The sequence below is a fragment of the Pelobates fuscus genome, chromosome 10, assembly GCF_036172605.1.
Source record: "Pelobates fuscus isolate aPelFus1 chromosome 10, aPelFus1.pri, whole genome shotgun sequence".
Classification (NCBI taxonomy): domain Eukaryota; kingdom Metazoa; phylum Chordata; class Amphibia; order Anura; family Pelobatidae; genus Pelobates; species Pelobates fuscus.
In genome coordinates, this window is record NC_086326.1 from 105804713 (window position 1) to 105829322 (window position 24610).

At 38.7% G+C, this 24610-nt stretch overlaps 1 protein-coding gene across 3 annotated transcripts in view; it reads left to right on the forward strand.

The window, feature by feature from the left end:
- Nucleotides 1-24610, forward strand: part of STX3 (syntaxin 3) — a 49800-nt gene that overhangs the window by 20031 nt on the left and 5159 nt on the right. The window contains exons 2-10 of one of the 3 annotated variants that reach the window (XM_063434790.1): nt 3141-3218; nt 6380-6479; nt 7117-7191; nt 10714-10781; nt 11545-11653; nt 19815-19888; nt 23241-23378; nt 23699-23809; nt 24209-24319. In XM_063434790.1, the coding sequence (XP_063290860.1) occupies nt 3141-3218; nt 6380-6479; nt 7117-7191; nt 10714-10781; nt 11545-11653; nt 19815-19888; nt 23241-23378; nt 23699-23809; nt 24209-24319 (864 nt within the window). The remainder of the gene's footprint in view (nt 1-3140; nt 3219-6379; nt 6480-7116; nt 7192-10713; nt 10782-11544; nt 11654-19814; nt 19889-23240; nt 23379-23698; nt 23810-24208; nt 24320-24610) is intronic. The other 2 variants (XM_063434788.1, XM_063434789.1) reach the window with 2 other exon arrangements.

The window sequence follows — 24610 nt, forward strand, 5'->3', positions numbered from 1 at the left end:
TGTATGCAGTGTGTGTATATAATGAATGCAGTGCAGTGTGTGTATGAGTGTGTGTATGAATGCAGTGTGTGTATATAATGAATGCAGTGCAGTGTGTGTGAGTGCAGTGTGTGTGTGTGTGTGAGTGCAGAGCATTGGTGGGGGTGGGCATTTTATTAATTATTATTATTTTATTATTATTGTGATATATTTTTTTTTTTATGTTATTATTTTTTGTATTATTATTATTTTTTTTTTTTTATTATTATTTTTTTTATTTGTTTTTTCGTCACCCCTCCCTGCTTGTTAGCTGGCCAGGGAGGGGGGCTCTCACTCCCTGGTGGTCCAGTGGATGGGCTGTAGGAGGGGGGCTGTCAGGAAGCTGTAACTTACCTTCACCGCAGCTCCTGTCAGCTCCCTTCTCTCTCCTCCGTCCGTGCAGCTCCCAGGTCAGCTCCCTCTGCAACTCTCGCGGCCGCGCGGAGCGTTGCCACGGTAACCCGTGGCAACGCTCTGACCCCGCGGCTCTCGCGAGAGTTGCAGAGGGAGCTGACCTGGGAGCTGCACGGACGGAGGAGAGAGAAGGGAGCTGACAGGAGCTGCGGTGAAGGTAAGTTACAGCTTCCTGACAGCCCCCGGTCCATGTCTGTATTATGGCAATGAAAATTGCCATAATACAGACAACTGACTCGAGTATAAGACGAGTGAGTGTTTTTCAGCACAAAAAATGTGCTGAAAAACTCGTCTTATACTCGAGTATATACGGTATATATAATTTTAAAGGAGAACTAGGGCTTTCTTTTGATATTATATATGTATACATAATGAAATATAATAATGGAATTTGTTTCTAAGTTTTCTATTCATTATATCTACAACTAAAGAATGAATAGATTCGCTAATTAGTCCTGATTGTTAAAATGTCCAAATGTCTAGGATTTCAATAAGATTTTAGAATTTTATTAAGCAAATGTTGAATTTGGAGGTGAATTATGCTTTTAAAGCTAATACTGCAATATTTGACATGCTGATTTTACAGCTAATACTATACTATAGTAATAAAATCGAAAACCACTACACAAAAGTATATATTTAAAATAAATATATCTCACAGGCTATATAACTGAGTGAGTGTAAAATAGTGTTTTGACTCTTTCCAATCAAAGTATTATAAAAAACTTGTGTCAAATATGTTGCTTATATTTAATTTATTTCTTGTGTTTTCCATGCGTTTTTTCTCTACTGTAAAGATTTACATTTTATGTTACTGTTCTCGAGTATTATGATATCCCACATGTATACCTTTGTGCCTAATCCTACCCATAATCCAGCTCCTAATCCAGCCCATAACACCACCCCTAATCCTACCTCAGGGAGACGTCAGAGAGCCCTGTACTGTTATTGCTGCATGAGTGAGAGATCTTGCTCATATGTTGCAGCTCCTGCACACAGTGATTTGTGCTGGGCAGCAAGCAAACCCCAGTGCTAATCATAGGGCTGGTGGGCATTACCAGACCTGACCAGAGTCTTTTCTGGTGGCAGACTCAGACTCTCCAAGACTGAGTGCAATCTCTGTCTGGGACCCCTAATTGTGGTCCCAGCTGACAGAGAGGACTTTCTGGTATCGAAAGATACTTGGAGCTCCCTGATTTACTTTGGGGAAGACTAATAATCATCGTTGCTGATCGCAATCTCTGTCAATGTGATTTTAAAAGGATTTAAAGAGCTGAAGCTCATCTATCAGTCTGGGCCACTAGTTCTGGTCCATGCTAACAGAGGGGACCCACAGGTGTCCAATTATACCTGGTGATCCCTGGGTACCAGCCGGGATTTAACCCTAATGGTACTTTTAACGTATGCCATCAATGGACGTTCTAGCCCTGCATTGTATGATGGCATATACCGTCAGGCGATCTTTAAAGGACCACTGAATGCACTCTGACCTGTATTAATTTTTGCAGTAAATTTCGATTTAGTTTTAGTTCTATTCTGTTGACTAAAAACCCGTTTTAGTTGTTAGTCATCTGAATTGTTTTCGTTTTGGTCGACACGACTAAAATCTAATGGGTTTAGTTTAAATGTGTCTCTTTTGCTTCTTCCCATCCCGTATGTGTTGTTTTTTTTTTATTTTGTCCTCCCAGCTTCTCTAGTTGTCTCTCTCCCAAGCCCTGTCTTTCTGTTTTGTCCCTTCCACAGCCCCTCTCTGCAGTGTAAATTGTGACGGCAAATTTCTATTTAGTTTTAGTCATAGTTTTTTGACTAAAATGCCGTTTTAGTTGACTAAATCTCAAAAATGCGAGTCGACTAAATGAACACTGACCCAGACCACTTTATCCCAATGAAGTAATCTGGATGCTGTGGCCCCGTAGTTTGAACTGTGCAGTGTGAAAACTATCTGTAGAACGTGTCTTCCAGACAGCCATTCAAGGTGCTTCCTTAACAACATCCGAGAGAAACTCTGTCATGTGACCAAATGCAGCTCATAGAAAGGCATTGAATTAAATTCTTTCCTATGAGAAGCATTTGTTTGAAGGTGCACTGCCACACAAGCGCACCTCATCCTCTATGAGGAGCATTAATTGGACATTTATCATGGAAGCTACACCTACACGATGACATTGCAGGTGGCAGAGTGGGCATAGGCATCAAGGGAATGTCGGCACTAGAAAAAAGGAAAGTAAAAAGTTGTGTTGTGTTTTTATTTTTATTTTTTTGGGAATTTTTATTAAATCTAAATGGGGACTAGGGCTAGGGGCAAGTTTGTATTCCTAACACTGTAGTGTTCCTTTAAGTGGCTAAATTAAAAATGACTCATGGTGCTTGTGTGGGAATTCATACACGTGAACAATTGTTAATTATTTTATAGTAAGCTACTGAAAAAGTAAGCTTGACTAACTCCTCTGACTAATTTTTTTTTATATGTATCAAGTACATGTTATGTGTATGTTTATGAGTAATATAGGTATATTGGAGCCCAAGTTATTATTACAAAAGTGTGAACCGTTTTTGCAATGATTTTATCGTATATGATGCATTAAATTACTGATGTAACCATACAGGCTCCCTTTAATATGTTACAGCTATTCTGCATATGTTATTACGTTGTGTAATGTTTGGGTATCATTGTATGCTTTTTTTTTTTTTTTCCTGTTTTACTATAGACTCAGGACACCGATGACACAGATGACGTGGACATCTCTATTGATAATGCAGCCTTCATGGATGATTTTTTTTCCCAGGTGAGAACATACACACAGAAGATAAAACAACAGGAAATTGCAGCTTCTGAATTACCAATCTCCTGTGCTTGAAACTATTCTAACTAAAAAAAACAAAAAAAAACAGGCAACCTGTTACAATAATTAGTCATCTGTTCTTATGTGGATAATGAGGAACTGTCACTTCTGAAATTTACACTATTGAATAAACATTGAAAATCACCTGTAACTATTGTTAAAGGAACACTTCGGCACCATAACAACCTCATAAAAATTACGTTGTAATTGTGCCAGGAGATCTCTGGTGCTTTCTTACCTAAAGGAGTTAAACTGCTCTCGAATGTACCGGATCTCCCTTTCCTCCAGCTTCTGCAATTGGCTTTCAGGAAGTGTGGAGTGCTGTCGGGCTAATCAGTACGTTAATCAGTAATCAGTAAGCTAATCCGTATCTCCCCATTCATAAAAAAGGTACAGGGAGCTACTGTATTTGTATATTATTGTATGTTATAGTTAACTAGAGGGAAATGTAAATGCAATATTAAACATATGTGAAGTGACCGTTCCTCTTTAAACATTTTAAACTTAGTTATTGTTTTTATTTGTTTTCATTTTTCACAGGTAAAAATAAATATACGTCAATTTGCAGATCTTATATTCTGTGAAATATGATGGCTCTCTTTTTAACTGTATGAACATACAATCAAAAAAGTGATAATCTTTTAAACTAGGGTTAAATGTGAATTGTTGGACTTTCAAAATTTACACTAGAATAGCCGAAGTAGATCAATTTTCCAAGTCAGGCCTGACCTATTACACCGCTTGTCCCTTCTTCTGATAAAGAACACACATGGGAACTGTAGTCCCCATCAGTATAACTAGAATATAAATCGCAGTAGAGCTACCTTCTGTGTAGTTTAGCATTCTGTGGACATCTGTTCGTTTTCTATCCATGTATTCCATAAATGTACCCACAGACTGCTCTTATCAGGTTTGCATTTGTTTGGATTGCTGGCCAGTTTGGTGGTTTCAGGTTTGTGAAGACTCGATCAATTTTAATTTTGTGAAACTGAGATCAAGAAACATTGGTTAACACTACCAAGTATCCCATTATAGAACCAAGTGACCTACAGTGAACATGTGTCTAATTTGGCCTGCATAAAATTGTTATTGTTGCAATTGACAATTAAGTTAATTGACTGTCTCTATAAAGTTTTCAATAAGTCATGGCCATGGTCAACTACAAATAATGGCCAAAACATCCAGTTACACCCAGTGAATTTTTTTAAAACCAAAATGTAATTTATTCGGTATTATTAGCATACATTTATATATCACAGTTAACAAAGGTATTGATAATGACCTGAACATTTTGGGTGTAACTACAACCCAAAATATTGTTTTGGCACAGTGCCGCTAAAAGGTAGCCTATCCCTGCCTTTGTAGGTGTACGTGTTGCTTTTCTCAACTACTATATACTATTTCTACCACCTTGACCGTATGTTTTTAAGTCAGCTTTCCTTTTACCATTTACTTTGACAGCCAGTTGCCTTCATCCTGTTATACTACCCTTGCAGGGAAAAGTATTTATAATTAAAGCAATATGTAACTGGCGTGTGATCTCTGTGCCTAGTGATCTCATTTACTCTATTGCCTTGCTCCACAGAGGTCAATAGAGGAGTCCTGTTTTTGGTGCTAGTTAGTGATGTCCCGAACGGTTCGCTGGCGAATAGTTCCCGGCGAACATCACATGTTCGCGTTCGCCACGGATGGCGAACATATGCGATGTTCGGTCCGCCGCCTATTCGTCATCATTGAGTAAACTTTGACCCTGTACCTCACAGTCAACAGACACATTCCAGCCAATCAGCAGCAGACCCTCCCTCCCAGACCCTTCCACCTCCTAGACAGCATACAATTTAGATTAATTCTGAAGCTGCATTCTTTTTTTTTTTTGTATTATTTTTTTTTTGTTTGTTTGTGTTTATTATACATTATCCCCCATAGCCAGTAACCTGTGTTTATTATACATTATCCCCCCATTACCAGTAACCTGTGTTTATTATACATTATCCCCCCATTACCAGTAACCTGTGTTTATTATACATTATTCCCCCATAGCCAGTAACCTGTGTTTATTATACATTATTCCCCCATAGCCAGTAACCTGTGTTTATTATACATTATCCCCCCATAGCCAGTAACCTGTGTTTATTATACATTATCCCCCCATAGCCAGTAACCTGTGTTTATTATACATTATTCCCCCATAGCCAGTAACCTGTGTTTATTATACATTATCCCCCCATAGCCAGTAACCTGTGTTTATTATACATTATCCCCTCCATAGCCAGTAACCTGTGTTTATTATGCATTATCTGGTGTAACAGTAGTGTACATTTAAAAAAAAAAAATACAGGGGGCTTGTTGTCACCTTTCGGGGACCCTTGGTGCTGTACGGGGCTGGGTGGAGGAAGAGACCTTCAATGACATCAGTGAGGACAAGGAACGGGACATGGCTAGCTTGGTATCCAACCTTGTGCAAATGGGGAGTTTGCGGTTGTTTGCGGTTCGTTAAACGGGAGTTTGGTCTGTCACTGTGAAGCGGGCGTAACCCTTACACTACCTGATCAATACAACATCATACCTGATGTTTTAAAGCAGGTTATTCCAAACAATTTAGGAATGTTAGGTGATTTATGCCCTTTATGGATTAAAACCAGACTCTGCATCAACTATGTAATTTTCCATGGGAATTTTGCCATGGATCCCCCTTCCGGCATGCCACAGTCCAGGTGTTAGTCCCCTTGAAACAACTTTTCCATCACTATTGTGGCCAGAAAGAGTCCCTGTGGGTTTTAAAATTCGCCTGCCTATTGAAGTCTATGGCGGTTCGCCCGGTTCGCCCGTTCGCGAACATTTGCGGAAGTTCGCGTTCGCCATTCGCGAACGGAAAATTGTATGTTCGCAACATCACTAGTGCTAGTGCATTACTTCTCATTTTCCCTATAACCTGTGTACTCTATATTTGAATGCAGGCATCCTAATATGAATTTATAATTCTGCGTTCTCCTGATTCTCACTGTCTATTGTTTTGAAATTCCAATTTTGCTATGCTCTTATTTTTGTATGGATTACTAGTCTGTCTTCTCGGATATAATGACTTCATGATAATGTCATTTTAGATTGAAGAGATTCGACAGAACATTGAGAAAATTTCTGAGAGTGTCAATGAAACAAAGAGACTACACAGCGTAATCTTGTCGGCACCACTTCCTGAACAGAGTATGTGAATATCACCATATGTAATGCGTTGCACGGGAAGAAAAATACAGTTACATAAAGGACACTCTAAACACACAAGAAATGATTTGTTGATTGTCTCCTTTGCTTCCAAATGCCTTCTTTTTTTGTTCTCAAATGAATATCATGTGGCCTCACCTGTGCTCTTAAATGTGGCCATTGTGGCGTCCCTTACTCCTAAATGTCCCTCCTCTGGTATTTCATGAGCTCCCACACATACCTTTTGTGGAATACCGCATTCCAGTTTGATCTAGTGTCACTTTTCCTCCTACAAATTAGTTTTTTCTACACGATAGTTTAAGAAGCTTTATGACAAACGAGTATTTGCATCAGAATGCATTTTCAATTTGATAATGCAGGAGTGCCAATCAGTCACTCGACCTGTTGCCGCCATGTAATAATAACAATGTGGTAGAAGGTCCTCGCACTCTTGCTATGTGTGCTTCTGTCTAACACTGTACCCAGAGCTCCATTCCTTGATAACGCCAACCCGTGGTACAGTGCAGCTGCTCACACTGTTCTTTATCTGCTATCCAAACTTCTGGTTTGCATGCATTGCTTTAGCTGCCACAAAACAAGGATCAAAGTTTGTGACATGTTGTTATGTGTATTTATTTAGAAACCAAGGATGAATTAGAGAACCTGACTCTAGAGATCAAGAAAGCAGCCAATAATGTAAGATCCCGTTTAAAAGGTGAGTGCTCCAGGATTTACGTTTTTTTTTTAATACTTCCTATACATTGTTGTAAACACTATATGAAATTCAAGCATCAAAGACAGTCATGCCATGGGGCCAACCTTCCATAGACTTGCAATGTAGAAACAGTCTTTCTAGTATAGGGCAACCTATTTTTTAAGAGTTGTACTTAAATATTTCCATTTCAATGAGTGGTATACCATTTTACTCTGAATATATAGGTCTGTGTATGGCACTAGGGTTACATGAGTATTTATAAATCTAAAAAAAGTAAAACTCTACAATAAATGAATTCTGAGTTAAACTAAATTGTTCTATGCCTAAATATGCTTATTTGTTTAATCACATGATATATTGAACATGTCAATTAAGTACTGCAAATGTATTAAAACACTGCAAAACAACTAGACCAATCTGATACATTTGGGTTAATGTTCTGGCTATCCCTAAACACAAATTCTAGTTGAGAAATTATTTTAACACAGAATAGAGAAAAGATTAGAAAGTAAGATTTGCATTGCCTGTAGGGCCTGCATTATAGTGGATCAACTGGCTTACTGCAGATTGCCAAGCAAAAATATATATATATCTTTTTTAATACTCTAATGATCAACTTACGCAGGAATAGCCTTTGGTATGCATAAAGTGATATTAAAGAGAGAAAAGTGCAAGAGGGGATGGAAATGACCCAAAGAAATGGAGATGGATTGGGTTAGAAAGAAGAGGATCATCATAATCTTCCTGTTAAAGGAATGCAGTTTGTTTTTGTCAAGAAGGCAGATCAAGTATCAAACAAATTATGAAAGGCTGGATTGTATTTTTTTTGGGTGCACCTTCAACGAGAACAATGTACTCTACTTTTTTCCTAGTCCCTTTTGAAGTATATAACGGTAATATTTATGTTGTCGTATTAAGAGGAGGATACAGGGGGGGGGAAAAAGGGAGAGGGAAGTTCAAATGTAACATATCTAACACAGTACATCCATTCAATGATGACATATGATGTTTGGTTGGTACAGTAAATGCGGAATGTTCAGTCTATGCAATAAACATAAACATTTTAATGTCATATTTCACCATTAGCAATGTAGTGTGGGGCTTGGTCACTCGCCCGTTTAGATTTTGCTCTATTTTACAGCAACACTTAAAACACAATAACCACTACAGCTTGCTTTGATTGCTCTTTAAAATAAGGGGTACTTTGTCTTCCTTTGTTGCAAAGGAGATAAGGATCCTATTTGATCTCACATTCCCTAAATTAAAAATAAGTGTTAAAGGTCCCTTTGAAACAAGGACTGTCTTACCCCAGTCGGTGGTATGTGTGGAGATAAAATGTGATGCCCTCCCTATGCCATTACCATGAAGAAGTACTACATATACTTTGGTGATGTTGCTGCAATTCCAGCACAACTCACCAAGGCCCCTGGCAATTGCTGTCTGAAAGAACATAATGACAGTTAAATGCTTACTCTAAACACTGTGACCACTTCAGTAATTTGAAGTATGGTTGGAGTATGTATGTGCTGTATATGAACTTGAAACACAGCACATACCAAATTATTTGCACTTGTGTGCCGAGGGCTAGTTACACGTGACTTTGTTCATGTGACCCCTGATGTACGTGATTTTGTTCATGCGACTCTCTGTGCATATCTTGCGTCTGTGACAAGCCTGTGACTGGACCTTGGACGACTTCCCTGACGTCACAAATCTGCATGGAAGGCGGCGCCAGTAACTTCACCCAACACTGGATTCCAGGTAAGTCAAATGATTTTCAAACTTTTTTGGGGAGGGGAACCCAATAGCATAATGCCCAATAGGGCATTATTAACAGATCGGGAAAAAAGGGTTGGAGAAACCCTTTTAACAGGGTGGGTCATGCACACATAGGAAAGCAAAAGGGTTAAACTCGCTAATAGCCAATGATCATAGCCAAAAAAATAACATCCCCATGAGAAAAAGTCCCTACTTTTTTTCCTGTGTATAACTATAATTAAGGGTTTAAAAAAATAAATAGAGGGACCAAGAAAGAATGAATAAAATAAAATTCACCGGCAGCACCATTCAAACTCTAGGGTACATCCTGGGAAATATTCAAACGTGTTACCATAAATATCACATTACTGTCTGTGTTGGGGTATTTGAGAACTGCTTTATATTTACATATACATATTACTATTATTATTATTATTATACTTATTTATTTAATTTTTTGAAGAAGAAATATGGAGATAGATATTCACCTAAATATAGTAGAACTGCATGCCAATCTTTAGAGGTATTGTGATTTACATGGCCATAAACAGCTCCTTTTGTTTCCCTATGCACTAATTATTTGTATTTCTTGAAACTAGGTTGCCTATAGGACTTTTAAAATCATATGTTGTCAATTCTTGATTTCATAAGCTGGAAAGAAAAAGGCATCCAGGAAACACGTTTATGTATTTTGGTGTATATACTGTGTGTTGTACCATGACCTGCCTAATCTATCCTATTCTGCTTCTTGGTGTTGATATTTGAGTTTCCAGTTGCCCAACTATGCTATGTTTGTGCATTATGGCTGCTCCTGGATTTGGGTGGCTAAATACACATCATATACATCAAACATGTAAACTGACTGCATAGTGTGTATAGGAAATACTGTATAAACCATTCTCTTTTTATAATTTATAATATGTGTTTTAACGTATGTGATGTTTATCCATTTACTTGTATATTCCAACAATGTGTTTACAGTAGATATTATTATTATTATTATTATTATTATTATTATTATTATTGGTATTGGCTATACTCTATGAATCTTATTGTGTCTTCAGTGTCTCATGTTCATCTATTTATCTTGTCATCTTTCAGTTTGTGAATTGACGTCAGTATTTCCATGTATTGCTGTCTGTTTATAACTGTGTAGAACCATTTAAAGGGGCACTCTAAGCACCATAACCACTACAGTTTGGTGTGAAACATTTTGAGTGTAGCAGTGGATCCTATGTTTGCCTCAAGCCCCACAATTTGACACAGAACCATGGACCCACACTAAGGGCATGCATGCTGTTGGATGTAGTAGTTTTAGTGCTTTGAATGCCCCTTTTATCTAGTTATGTCTCTAATTTTACATGTAGGTTATATTGGTTTTCGTATACAAGATACTACATATTCCTGTGTTTCTTCAGTACTATTAAACTATATGTTTTGTTTCATCTTTATAAAGGTTTTCTCTTTCAAGATCTATTTAGATCTATACATTCTTTATTTTTATTTTTTTCTCTGTCAAACTCTGCGTTCCTTCACATAGTGGTTAATTCAGTACACACTAATGATATTTAGGCAAGCATAATGGAATACGTTTAGGCAAATAATTGTATTATTGTGTACTATAAATTATTCTGAGGAAAATAAATAAACATGAAAGTACCGTTGAGACCTGGACTGCTACCTAGTTTGTCATCTGTCCAATGCAAATTTGATTTACTAGTGCCAACTTATTAACCCTATTCTTGTTCTGTGGGTTCATTTTAGCAATGGAGCAATCGATAGAACAAGATGACATGCAGTCATCTGCAGATCTTCGAATAAGGAAATCCCAGGTAACACAATATTAATTGGAAAACTTATTAAATACCAATAGACAACTGATGGCACAAAGCTTGTCTAGAAAGCTTGTTTGAGTTACGGACATTGCACTATGCAATGCGAGATGAATATGGATAATATAGTCAGGGGAGGGCGGGCAAGGGGAAATTTCCTCCCCTCCATGCCACAAGCATACGGGATTACAACACTTATCCTGATTAAAACACAGCACTGGTGTGGTTGGCTGTCTTTTGGCACAGTACTACAAGAGCGAGAGGCAGCAGGCAAGAATTGTTCATGCACAATTTACAGAAATGTATGGGTTATAATACAACCGTTTTGTGCCTGGGTTGGTACCAGCAAAAATAAAAATGATAATGCAATGGAGTGGTAAAGCAAGATAATTTGGTCACCGAAAGTGCCATTCGCAAGCCTATCCGGCTGTGAGAAAGACCTTTAAATACTGTACATTTATTTTTGAAAAATAGTTTATGGATGGCAACCCTCATATTGATCTGAAGCCTGACTGTTAGAAATCCTGCAATACAGTTCCCAGGAATCAATATAGAACTGTTTTATTCATGGGGAATCTATAATAATTAATATTCTTCATATAAATGTTCAGTTCTGATGTTATGGTCTTTGTCTACCAACCATTATTCTTGTGTTTGCATTGGAATGCAGTTGTCTATGTCACTACCGTAATTGTATCATTTTAGAATGTTAGAAACAGAGTGAGTTGACTTCTTTACTTGAATGTAATGATTCTCTCCTCAGCACTCCGTTCTGTCTCGGAAGTTTGTGGATGTTATGACCAAGTACAATGAAGCCCAGGTGGATTTCAGAGAAAGGAGCAAAGGCCGAATTCAGAGACAGTTGGAGATTAGTAAGTGGCTGCATAATTCCTTCCTTCCCACTATGTGATATTATAAGTGTCAACTGTTCACACCTATTATCCTCTGTTGATTCATAAAGATGGTTTTAGGTGACCGTTCCACATTAAGATATTGTTTAAAGAAGGAAATCTCAGATGGCTTTACAAATAGTCTGTTTAAAACTCGTCCAAGTTTGTTTTATGTTCAGATGTGTAGACTGAGCTTCATAGAAATGCGTTCTGTATGTATAAATACCTGCTACCCCTGCATGTGTGCCTAGTGTTAGATATTGTATTGGGTGATCTAGTTTTAAAAGTCATTTGTATGAAAGACAGTCTTTAACTCGTTATGTGCAGCCTTTTCTCAGTGAAACGCTGCGCATACAGATTCCAGGCACCATAAACACTTTAAATCTCTGAAGTGGCTATGGTTTTTGGAGTAACCTTTTAACAATAAAAGACTGTCAGTAACCAAATAATTCAGTGACCTATTCTTTCACAATACTGTAGTATGCACGATGAATGATGATAAATATATAGTTTATTACAAATAAATAAAAATGTCTCAACTGAGCTCATAAGAAGGCATATACTTAACTGCACATTCTGTTGGTTTTCTACATTTACCATATTTTGTTTTTCTTGTGGACCCAGTAGTTTTTGTTAGTCCATGTGTTCCTGACATGAGAGTATTATATGCTAGGGTAAACCAGTCCTCTTTCAAAAGAGCTGGACCTACACAAGTTTAATTATAAATAAAAGCAGCGTGACATATTTAATTCTGTGTAACCGTGTTTTCCATAGCATCCAAATTATGTAAACTACTATTAGTGTACATTGTAGTTGTATTGTAATATAGGTTTTAATTTATTGTAGACAGTTAAATGAGACAAAAATGGGTATAGGATCAGCGCTGAGTGATCTAATGGGAGCTAAAAGCGGATAAAAAGCTGCAACCTATGGGTATGAGGTTCCCTCTAGTATCCTCAAAGAAGAAATGGCAAAAACACAGTAATAGGTTGCGCAATAGAAAATAAAATAAATAAGTATATAAATAAATGTAATGTGCTCACACACGCTAAAAGCGCAAAAATAGAAAGATATACAAATAATAGTCCCAATACTTGATAAGCTTCTTATGGGTTCCAATAGGCTTGTAGAGACTTGGGTGTATAGTTATTCCAATGGGAAGCTGGATCCTCTAATACTTGGGCAGTCTTGACTCGGTGGTAGACATAAAAATGAGAAAACAGAGAAACTCCAATAGTGCAAACTGTGAGTAGATAGGTAGAAGTTGAATAAATACTAGGGAGGTAATTCACTCACCTATTTAAGAGCATAAACTAGCTCAAGTATGATTGGCATTCAGTGGCGTCTGCCCCCCACTGGTGGGATAAGGTGTTAATAATTCCTCGGTATGAAAGAAAAGGATAAAAACCAAATATAGTGCTCACTGTTGATATGATGGAAATGAGTCTAAAAAGTAGAAATAAAGGTACTCACATTTAAATGAGCAGGATGTACTGCTCAATATATTCACGTAGGTGGTACTATCCCCACCTAGGATTCTTTGACGGATGTCGACTTCACGGTGATGTATTACCAGGTAGAAAGCAAATAAAAATATAGAATAAAAGGTATATGGCAAATATATGGTAAAAAAGCCAATATTCCTTTATTAATATAATTAAAATATAAAAAATAGCCAAAACGCGTTTCGCCACACAGGGCTTTATCAACTGGCAATAGTAAAAATCAGCCTGGTACATAGATGCTTATATAAACTTAGAAAATACATGCTTATTCAAATTGTGGTGCCAAAATGACGTCATCAATACAGTGTGTGAAATACAAAGAAATTACAAATCAGAAAAGTTGAAGGTACATAATACTGCTAGCTTAAAAAATATCTAAAACCTTTATTTATAACCTTAAAACGAGTATTATTAAAAATAAGAAAGGGATAAGTAGACTACAAAAGAGAAAGGAAGGAGAGACAATAATAAAAAAATATAGATGAGAAAAAATTTGGAATTTTTAATCTCTCTCAAAAAGTTTTAACATCCACCCAGATTTTAGTTTTAAGTAAAGGTCTTAAATACGCTCCCACCAACACTTTCAAACCCTTTCAAGCATTTCTGGATATCAATACATTTGTGAGGAAAGCTACAATAAAAAGATTCTTTACTCAAAATGGTAATATTTCTACAGAATCAAATTCAGTTTCGCAATATTCCAATCCTGACACATCTATTGAATGCCCCACTACACACACTGTTTTAAAAAATCCTTCCAAAGTTTATCCTTCTAATTTTAAATCAGGTCCTATAGAAGTCTTTGAAAAATTGGTCCTTAAGGATTTTGAAAAAATTAAACATAATTAGTATGACCATCAGAACCTTACTCAGAAAGAATGGAAAGCCTTAAAGGAACTTCAAAAAGATGACGAAATCGTCATCAAACCCGCCGATAAAGGTGGGGGTTTAGTTATTCTATCAAAGTCCATGTACATAAAAGAAGCTAATCGCCAACTCAATGATTCTGAGGTATACAATAAATTACCCTATGACCCTACCTCCAATATTAAAGATATTTTAAGTGAATTTTTGAAAAAAAGGATTAGATATGGGTATTCTGAATAAACATGAATTAGATTATCTTAATATTCTTTATCCTAAAATTCCAGTCATTTATTTTCTTCCAAAAATACACAAAAATGCAAAAGAACCCCCTGGAAGACCTATAATATCAGGTATTAATTCTGTTTTATCCAATCTTTCTGAATATATTGATATTTTATTACAACCCTTGGTCAAACAAACCAGGTCATATCTGAAAGACTCCTTGACTCTTTTATCTTTTTTTAAGTGATTTTAATTGGTGCCATGATTATATATTAGTAACTTGCGACGTGCAATCACTGTACACCATAATTCCACATAATATTGGATGCCAGGCAGTAGAAAGGATTTTAAAACAAAATAGCTCTATTCCAGATTCTCAAATTGATTTTATTATACAAGGCATTAATATAATTCTTACTAACAATTATTTTTGGTTTTTAGATTCATTTTATATTCAAAAGAAGGGTACAGCCATGGGAACCAGGTTTGCCCCCAGCTATGCCAACCTCTTCATGGCAGATTGGGAATCTTCGGCCGTTTGGGGTGACCATGGCTGGCGGGCAAACCTGGTTTCCTATTTTCGTTATATTGATGACCTGTTTTTTATCTGGCAAGGTTCAGAAATGTCTCTTAAGCTGTTTTAGACCATTTAAATGTTAATGATAGGGGTATTGTTTTATCTTCAGAATTTAGTAATATGTCAGTCAACTTTTTAGACTTAAATATTTTTATTCAAGATGGGCTCATTCAAACCAAAACCTTCTTTAAAGAAGTATGCACAAACACGATATTAGATCAGACTAGCTGTCATCATAAACCTTGGTTGGATGGCATTCCAAAAAGCCAATTTCTCCGCCTCCACCGAAACTGCTCATCAACAGCTGATTTTAATGTCCAATCTACCTCATTGAAAAATATGTTTTTAGAAAAAAATTATGAAGCAGGAAAATTAGATACAGCTCTAGAGTTGGTCAAAGAGAAGGAGAGAAAGGAGCTCCTAAAATATAAAGCTAAAAAAGCAGACCCCCCACAACTACCTATCGTCTTAGACTTTAACAACAAGAACAAAACCTTAACCCCTTAAGGACACATGACATGTGAGACATGTCATGATTCCCTTTTATTCCAGAAGTTTGGGCCTTAAGGGGTTAAAGAAAATTATAAAGAAACACTGGCATATTCTGAAACAGGATGACCTCCTAAAGGATCATATTCCAGATAGACCCAATGTTATATTTAGAGGAGCTCCCAACTTTAGAACAATCCTTACTAAAAATTATACAAAAAATAGTGTACAACAAAGAAAAAACTTTTTATCTAGGCCTAAAGGCTTCTTTAAGTGCAACAAATGTATTGTGTGTAGAACTACAAAAGGTACCACAAATTCTAAAACTACTCATTTCTCCTCCACCATTACCAAAACCTCTTACCCCATCAAAGACTTCATTGGGTGTAACACTAAAGGTGTTATATACCTATTGGAATGCCCATGTGGACTTCAATACGTGGGCATGACTAAAAGATGTCTTAAAGTAAGATTGGCAGAACACTGCCGCAACATCAAAAGAGGCTATGATAATCACTCATTTTCTAAACACTTCATAACACATAATAAAGACCCGACACTTCTAAAAGTTACTGGGATAGAACAGGTTATCCTCCCATGGAGAGGTGGGGACATCACAAATATCTTAGGTAAAAGGGAAATGTTTTGGGTTTTTCAACTTAAAACTCTCTCCCCAGAAGGGCTTAATGCTGAATTTCATCTTTTTAATTTTTTATAAAATTAATATATTATTATTATATCCCTTTTTTAATATATCTATATATATTTTTATCTTGATTCTCTTGTGTTTTTTTATATAATTTTACTTATTTATTTATTTTTTCCATTATTAATTTTTTTTTCAGTTTTATTTTACTTTTATTATTATTTTTATTTTTTTATTTATTTTTTATAATTTTTTTTTATTCCCATTTTGTTATTTTATATCTATTATCTTCACCCTTTTACTTTATCTTATTTCACTTACTTTTATTATGTCCTATATGCCTATCTATTCCCATATTTTCTTTCTTTTTTCTTTTTTTCTACATTTATTTCATTCTTACACTCCTCTTTACACATTTACATATTTCACACATCATTTTTATCATGTCATTTCATATATCATAGTTTACACATATTTGCTTTATTTATGACACTTGTTTTTTGCCTATTTATCCATTTTTCACTGTGAGAGGAGATTTTTCTTTAACAGTCCTTGTGTCACCTTTAACATCCATTTTCTCAGTTGTATGCTCGTTTTATATTCCTCTGATATTTGGCACTATGCCCTGATAGGAATCAATAAATGAGCGTAGAGATTCTATCTACTACGCCCACTCGCTATGTTAGACGGAGGCGTGCTCTTTTGTGCCGACCTCCTTCTAAATACTATACTACCCATAATCCATTGCGGCATATCACGTGATCGCGGACGATCGCGATCACGTGTCCATTACTTTCTTCCCTCCCTCCGGTCTCCTCTAATGCTCTACGATATACTATATTTCCCAAGAGGCATCAGGACATCCCATGTGATCGCGGCAGCTCGCGATCACGTGATTACTTATCCCTTTCTTATTTTTAATAATAATACTCGTTTTAAGGTTATAAATAAAGGTTTTAGATTTTTTTTTAAGCTAGCAGTATTATGTACCTTCAACTTTTCTGATTTGTAATTTCTTTGTATTTCACACACTGTATTGATGACGTAATTTTGGCGCCAAAATTTGAATAAGCATGTATTTTCTAAGTTTATATAAGCATCTATGTACCAGGCTGATTTTTACTATTGCCAGTTGATAAAGCCCTGTGTGGCGAAACACGTTTTGGCTATTATTTATATTTTAATTATATTAATAAAGGAATATTGGCTTTTTTACCATATATTTGCCATATACCTTTTATTCTATATTTTTATTTGCTTTCTACCTGGTCATACATCACCGTGAAGTCGACATCCGTCAAAGAATCCTAGGTGGGGATAGTACCACCCACGTGAATATATTGAGCAGTACATCCTGCTCATTTAAATGTGAGTACCTTTATTCCTACTTTTTAGAATCATTTCTATCATATCAACAGTGAGCACTATATTTGGTTTTTATCCTTTTCTTTCATACCGAGGAATTATTAACACCTTATCCCACCAGTGGGGGGCAGACGCCACTGAATGCCAATCATACTTGAGCTAGTTTATGCTCTTAAATAGGTGAGTGAATTACCTCCCTAGTATTTATTCAACTTCTACCTATCTACTCACAGTTTGCACTATTGGAGTTTCTCTGTTTTCTCATTTTTATGTCTACCACCGAGTCAAGACTGCCCAAGTATTAGAGGATCCAGCTTCCCATTGGAATAACTATACACCCAAGTCTCTACAAGCCTATTGGAACCCATAAGAAGCTTATCAAGTATTGGGACTATTATTTGTATATTTTTCTATTTTTGCGCTTTTAGCGTGTGTGAGCACATTACATTTATTTATATACTTATTTATTTTCTTTTCTATAGCGCGACCTATTACTGTGTTTTTGCCAGTTAAATGAGACTCCTTATATTTGTGTGATGAAAAGCAATATTACAGTAGTATTAGTTTACATAAAATAGTCTTTGTGGGAGTATACAGACCTTCACACCTACAGGGTTAAGGATTAATTATTCCCATTGTGATTTATATTGTGTGCATTCCAAAATAAAGCTTTTCATTTGTGTTTTTATATTACATATGGTGAGGTCAGCTGTAAGAATTATGGCTTTAGGATGTAGACATAATAACAAAAATAAGCGTTTCATTCACCGTTTTTTTAAGACCTAAAACTGTTACATGCCAGGGGTGGATTCTGACTCCTATGCTGTCTGGCCGCATGTTGAGGGAGCTCTGTGTGCTAAAGGACCACTTTAAAGGACCACTATAGGCACCCAGACCACTTCAGCACAATGAAGTGGTCTGGGTGCCAGGTCCATCTAGGGTTAACCCTGCAGCTGTAGCATAGCAGTTTCAGAGAAACCGCTATGTTTACATTAGGGTTAATCCAGCCTCTAGTGGCTGTCTCATTGACCGCCGGTAGAGGCGCTTCCGCGCTTCTCACTGTGATTTTCACAGTGTGAAGGCGCTGCAGTCCATAGGAAAGCATTGAGAAATGCTTTCCTATGGACTGATTGAATGCGCGTGCGGCTCTTGAGGCGTATGCGCATTCGGCGGATGATGTCGGAAGAGGGAGGAGAGTCCCCAGTACTAAGGTAGCCTGGCACTGGAGAAAGTTACCCCTAGAGCCCGGCGGGAGTGGGACCCTGAGGGTGGGGGGGACCCAATGACCCTATAGTGCCAGGAAAACAAGTTTGTTTTCCTGGCACTATAGTGGTCCTTTAATCTAGACAAGTCTAATGTTCATTCCACTGAAGAAACTCTCAATATCTGTGCCTAAGCCGAATCCTGCAACTTTTGGGCACACGAGCACCGACTAGAACCAGAAGGAAATTTGCGGCCTACGTAGAGGTGCAGGCGTTGGAGAGGCGGCCGCTCTACCCACTAGTATTCCCGGTGACACTACAGACCGCAGAAGTGCTCCTGCTTCCCACCCCCTGCCGGTGAGGGATATCCCGGCGCCTCTGTCACCAGCTGCTGGAGAGATCTGAGACCTGACAGTTCAACGACACACGGATTTCACTACTGCTTCGGCCAAGATGACGACCTGTCCGCATTTCCCCACTACACGGGGCGCCCTCAATCAACCTTACAGCATGCTTCCAGTACATTTAGGTGTCCGGTTACCCTATTTCTGATCACTACTAGCACTGTGTTATAGCCTGATGTCTTTATTATGCTTCTCATGTCATCATTTAAAAAAATTGTGCAGTCCCCTCGCATGCCATATTACTTTTTCAAACTACATGACAATATACTGCTTGTTAATGCTGTTGTGGCAATCTAAGCTCACTTGTAATCTTTTGCACACAAAAATATAACAAACAAAAAAAAACAAAAAAAAAACCTGTTACATGCCAATCTAATATTGTCTTTTTAAATATATTTGCATAACAATTTTGTATTTTTCTCAAAATAGCTCTGTCCTATGCTAATTTACATGTTCCTGGCTAGGTCAAAATATTTTAGCTTTTATCTAAAGATATTAAATATGAAAGGAAAAAATGTTTAATGTTAATTACTATAGAATTTAATGCTAAACTTAAGACTGATATTTAACATCTGCTTTGTATTTTTCTTATGGAATCATAACTTGGTTTATATAAAATATATGATTTTAATACTATTACCATTTTAAGGAAGAATAATTTAATTCTTACTATTTTGCATATTTGTTTTCTGCTGTTGTTTTTATTTATTTTAAATTATATTTTGAAATGTCTAGTATCTATTTTGAGTTGGAGGTCATTAAATTGATATATTTTTCTTTGCGCTGATACTGCCTTAGTGTTGTATGAAATCGTATTGCTCTGATTACCGATGCCCATCTTTTGTCTAAATTTTGTATCTCTGTAGCCGGTAAAAGTACCACAGATGAAGAACTAGAGGAAATGTTAGAAAGTGGAAATCCTAACATCTTCACATCTGGGGTGAGCAACCAACTGCTTCCATGAGTGAGAGGAAGAAAGGCGATGGATAAAGGAAATAATCTCTTAAGAAGTAGTAGTGGTCTAATTATATTATCAGCCTGGAAAGAGTCTTGCATTTACAACTTGGCCCCAACAAACAATTGTTTGTACCACCCACTATCAACTACTGGTATACAGGGCCGGACTGGCCCACCGGGATACAGGGAAATTTCCCGGTGGGCCGCCGCACCTGGGGGCTGCAGAGCTCTAATTCTCAATTCGGTATTGCCGGGTGCCCGTCCGTGGCACACTCTGAGGGGGCCGGCCGCGTTCAATAGTTACCTTGCGGCCGGCCCCCTGTATGATGGTGCCGCCGGGCCGGGTAGTGAGTGTGCCGGTCTGGCCATTGGCGGATCCAGGGGAGGGGGGGGGGCGAGATCCACCCCTGCCGACTAGTGCAGGGCTGGCATTGCCCAAGCGCCAGCCCTGCAATGTGCCTGCGGACCGGGGAGGGTGATCAGAGATCTCCCTCCCCGGTCCGCAGGCACTGTGCTGACAGCCGGCAGGGGAGGGAGGGAGAGGGAGGAGAGAGGACCCGGGACCTCAGCCCGCAGCTCCTCCGGGTCCTCCTCTCGCCAGATTTGGAGCGTTGCCGCGGTTACCACGGCAACGCTCCAAATCTCGCGAGAGTGAACTCTAGCCCTGGAGCGCGGGCTAGAGTTAACTGGAACCACTGGACCACCAGGGATTCCCCACTGGGACCACCAGGGATCCAGAAATGTCCCCCCTCCTCCTCAATAAAGGTAAGAAGGGAGGGGGGACATAAATATATTTATTTTATAAAATATATATATTTTTTATTTATTAAAAAGCAGCCTCCCTTCCCTTCCCCCCCCCCCCCCCCCCCATACAAACACTGGCCCCCATACACACACTTCCCCCATACACAAACACTGCCCCCCATACACACACTGTCCCCATACACACACTGTCCCCATACACACACTGTCCCCATACACACACTGCCCCACAAACACTGCCCCCATACACACACTACACACACTGCCCCATACACATACTGCCCTGCACACACAGACACATACAGTGCCCTACACACACTGCTGCCCCCACTATACACACAGTGCCCCCCCATACACACACTGCCCCACAGTGCCCCCCCCATACACACACTGCTCCACACAGACATACAGTGCCCTCACACACACACTGCCCCCTAACACACACACTGCCGCCCTTACGCACTCACACTCACTTCACCGCTCACACACACACTACACCTTTCACACACACACTTCACCCCTAACACACACCACTTCTCCTATGCCCTATATCCCAGCAGACCCCAGGTAAGTTGTCAAACTGTTCTTAAACGGTATGACTACTTACTCTGGGGTGGGATCCTGGCACTACTGGCACCATAACTACTACACTGAGCTGTAGTGGTTATTGTGCTAGGATTATTTTTTTTTTTAAATAATCTATAAGTGCCCCTCCCGAGATCAGGCTCTGGATCCGTCACTGGGTCTGGCGGCACACTCGGATACTGACAGGCGTGCAGCTGTCAGTAAGCATTGGAGGAATGAGGATGGGGGCGGAGCTAACTACCATGCTCCCATGCGGTTCCCACAATTCCCAGCACAGCCACACCATAGAGTAGTAATTACTCTATGATGTGTCCATGCAGGGAATTGTGGGAACCGCATGGGAGCATGATGGAGAGAGAGAGAGACAACATCACATTGCTGTCCCTGCCGTTCCAGATCCGATTTCAGACAAGGTCAGTCTCGGTGGGTGAAGGAGAGAAATAGTGGGAGGTGGAGAAGAGAGACACAGGGGAGAGTGATACAGAGAGCTAGTAGGGGAGAAATAGGGGGAAGAGAGAGACAGAAGGGGAGTGAGGGAGAAAGAGGGGAAAGAGAGACACAGGAGGAAGGGAGGGAAAGAGACAGAGGATGGGGAGAAAGACAGAGGAGGGAGAGTTAGAAAGGGGTGTAGGAGAGAGACACAGGGGGAGGGGGTAAAGAGACACAGGGGAGAATGAGACAGAGGGGTAGTGGGGGAGAAAGAGGAGTAAGAGAGAGAGACACAGGAGGAAGGGAGAGAAAGAGACAGAGGAGGAACAAAGAGAGGCAGGGGAGGGGGAAGAAAGACGGAGGAGGAAGAGAGAGAAACAGGCGGAGGGGGGAGAAAGAGACAGAGGGTGAAAGAGGCACACAGAGGGTCTGCGGGAAGAAAGAGGCACACAAAGGGACTGGGGGAAGGCAAAGAGACACACAGAAGGTTTGCTGGGGGACAAAGAGACATACAAAAGGTTTGTGGGGGACAAAGCTGGGCTGGGGGAAAAATATGCACACAGAGGGACTGGGGAAAACAAAGAGACACACAGAAGGTTTGCTGGGGGGGGACATAGACACACACAAAAGGCGATGGGGAAGAGACATACAGAGGGCTGGAGAAGGGTAAAAAGAGACACACAGGCTGGGATGAAGTAAAAGACACTTAAGGGGGGTTGTAAGAGACAGGAGAAAAATTAGAGACAAGATACACTAAACGAGTTAAAAAAAAAATCAAAAGAGGGAATAAGAAACACAAGAAAACAAGCGAAGATGCATTTTTTGTGTGTGTGTTTGGCGGTGATGCATTTTTTTGTGTGTGTGTTTGGGGGTGATGCATTTTCGCCTGTGCTGCCGCGGCGCATTGTTGGGCTGGTATAGAATTTTTTCCAGGGCTGCTTTTAGTTCCCAGTCCGGCCCTGCTGGTATACTGGAGGTGCAGAGAGATTTTTGCTTCTCTTGTCACCATTCTCTGTTTCTCTGCACACTTACAATTGAATTGACAATAGACAGACATAGTGTCATACCATCACTCCCTTAATTGCAGGTACAGCAAATAATACAGGATAAAACATATTGATACTCCTGTGGGTTAGACCTAAAACTGGACTCTAAACTGGACTCTTCACTCCTTCTGAAAAATCTATGAGAATAGTGTTAAAAAATTAGATCTTTGTGTTTGTTGGCACTAAAGAAAGATTGTAAAATAGGGCCGTGTCCACCGAAGGCATTTTTACATGAGAGAAAGGGATGTGTATATGTGAGGGTAATCGTAAATAATAATAATATTGCAAATTAAACCAATTTACACATTTGACCAAGGTATCCAATGAAGAGCTTTTATTGGGAGTATGTCATCTAGACATATGATGGTAGTGATAGGCTAAAGAGTGTCTAGAACTGCAGTACATGATGACAATATGCTGAATACATCTATAAACAAGTTAAGGGTTTCAGCAGAAGGGAGGTGTGTGACATGGCATGAGTTAAAGCTTATTTTGGGTCTTTTCTATCTGCAGATAATTAATGACTCCCAGATATCTCGTCAGGCTCTCAGTGAAATTGAATCCCGACATCGAGATATTGTACGGCTGGAGAGCAGTCTTAAAGAGCTTCATGACATGTTCATGGACATTGCAATGCTGGTTGAGAACCAGGTAACATATTGCATTATGGGGGTAAACAACATGGTGGATATAAAGATGCATATCAATATTATCAGTAGAGGGAAAGATAGTCCTGAAATGTCTAGTACTATTTATAATGAAGGATTACATGTTGCTTGCATGGCTTCGAAGATGTAATCGATTTATGAGTTGTCTTGTTTTCTGCTCTTAATGCTTTGCATGGAGATTAAGGCTCAACATAGCTCAGGTAACTATGTATTCAAACTGTGTATTCTTTGAGTGTGATGGACTTTGAATGGTACTCTTGGTTGGTAACCATGCTAAATTATGCTTTTGTGTGGTCCTGACAGGGCGAAGTTGTAGATAATATAGAGATCAATGTAATGAATTCTGTGGATCATGTGGAAAAAGCTCGTGAGGAGACCACCAAAGCCGTGAAATACCAGAGTAAAGCACGCAAGGTGAGAGAGCGGAGCGATTGGCTACATTGATAAGCCAATGGGCAATGGAAGCCATAGAATAATAATAAATATATATAGCTTTGTAGGGATGACAGTCAAGGACAATACAGAGGACTGCCCAATGGCCAATATGTAAGAGAGCTCTTGTTATGTGCATAACCATTGCTTTTTCACTGCTAACTTTGCTGAGATGTATTTTTTTTTCCCTTTTCTTCTAATGCTGTGTTTTACTTTCAAATCCATCCTCACTGTATCCCTTTCTTACTAACGACACTCCCACTTCAATCCACTTTTGCAATATTTGTACTCCTCCTTCCATTGCCACCTTTTCCGTCCATTTGATCTATCACACTCTTTTTTTTGCTATCCCTTTCCTCTCTTCTTTTTCTTTTGTAAAAGGGTGCTCTTATAGACCGCATAGAAAATAATATGGATGAGTCGGTGGGTTTTGTGGAGCGAGCTGTTGCAGATACAAAGAAAGCTGTAAAATACCAGAGTGAGGCACGAAGGGTGAGACCCAAGCCATATTCTCCTTCATCCAAGCATTGCTATCCCTAACCCACCAAGAATAGCCTAGTTTATTCCTGAGTAATAGTTAGTATTACATTTCCCGATACAGAATCTCACCCTGTAGAACCCAGAATTGTGTTAGAGCTCCTACATAATACTTGCTTAATCCTACCTACACTTAAAGGGGAACTGTCACTTAAATAACATATTGAAAGTCACTTATTTTAAGCCAGTTTTTCACATGATACATTATTTTCTTTTATGTGTGTATTAAAGCTTCAGCAAATTGGC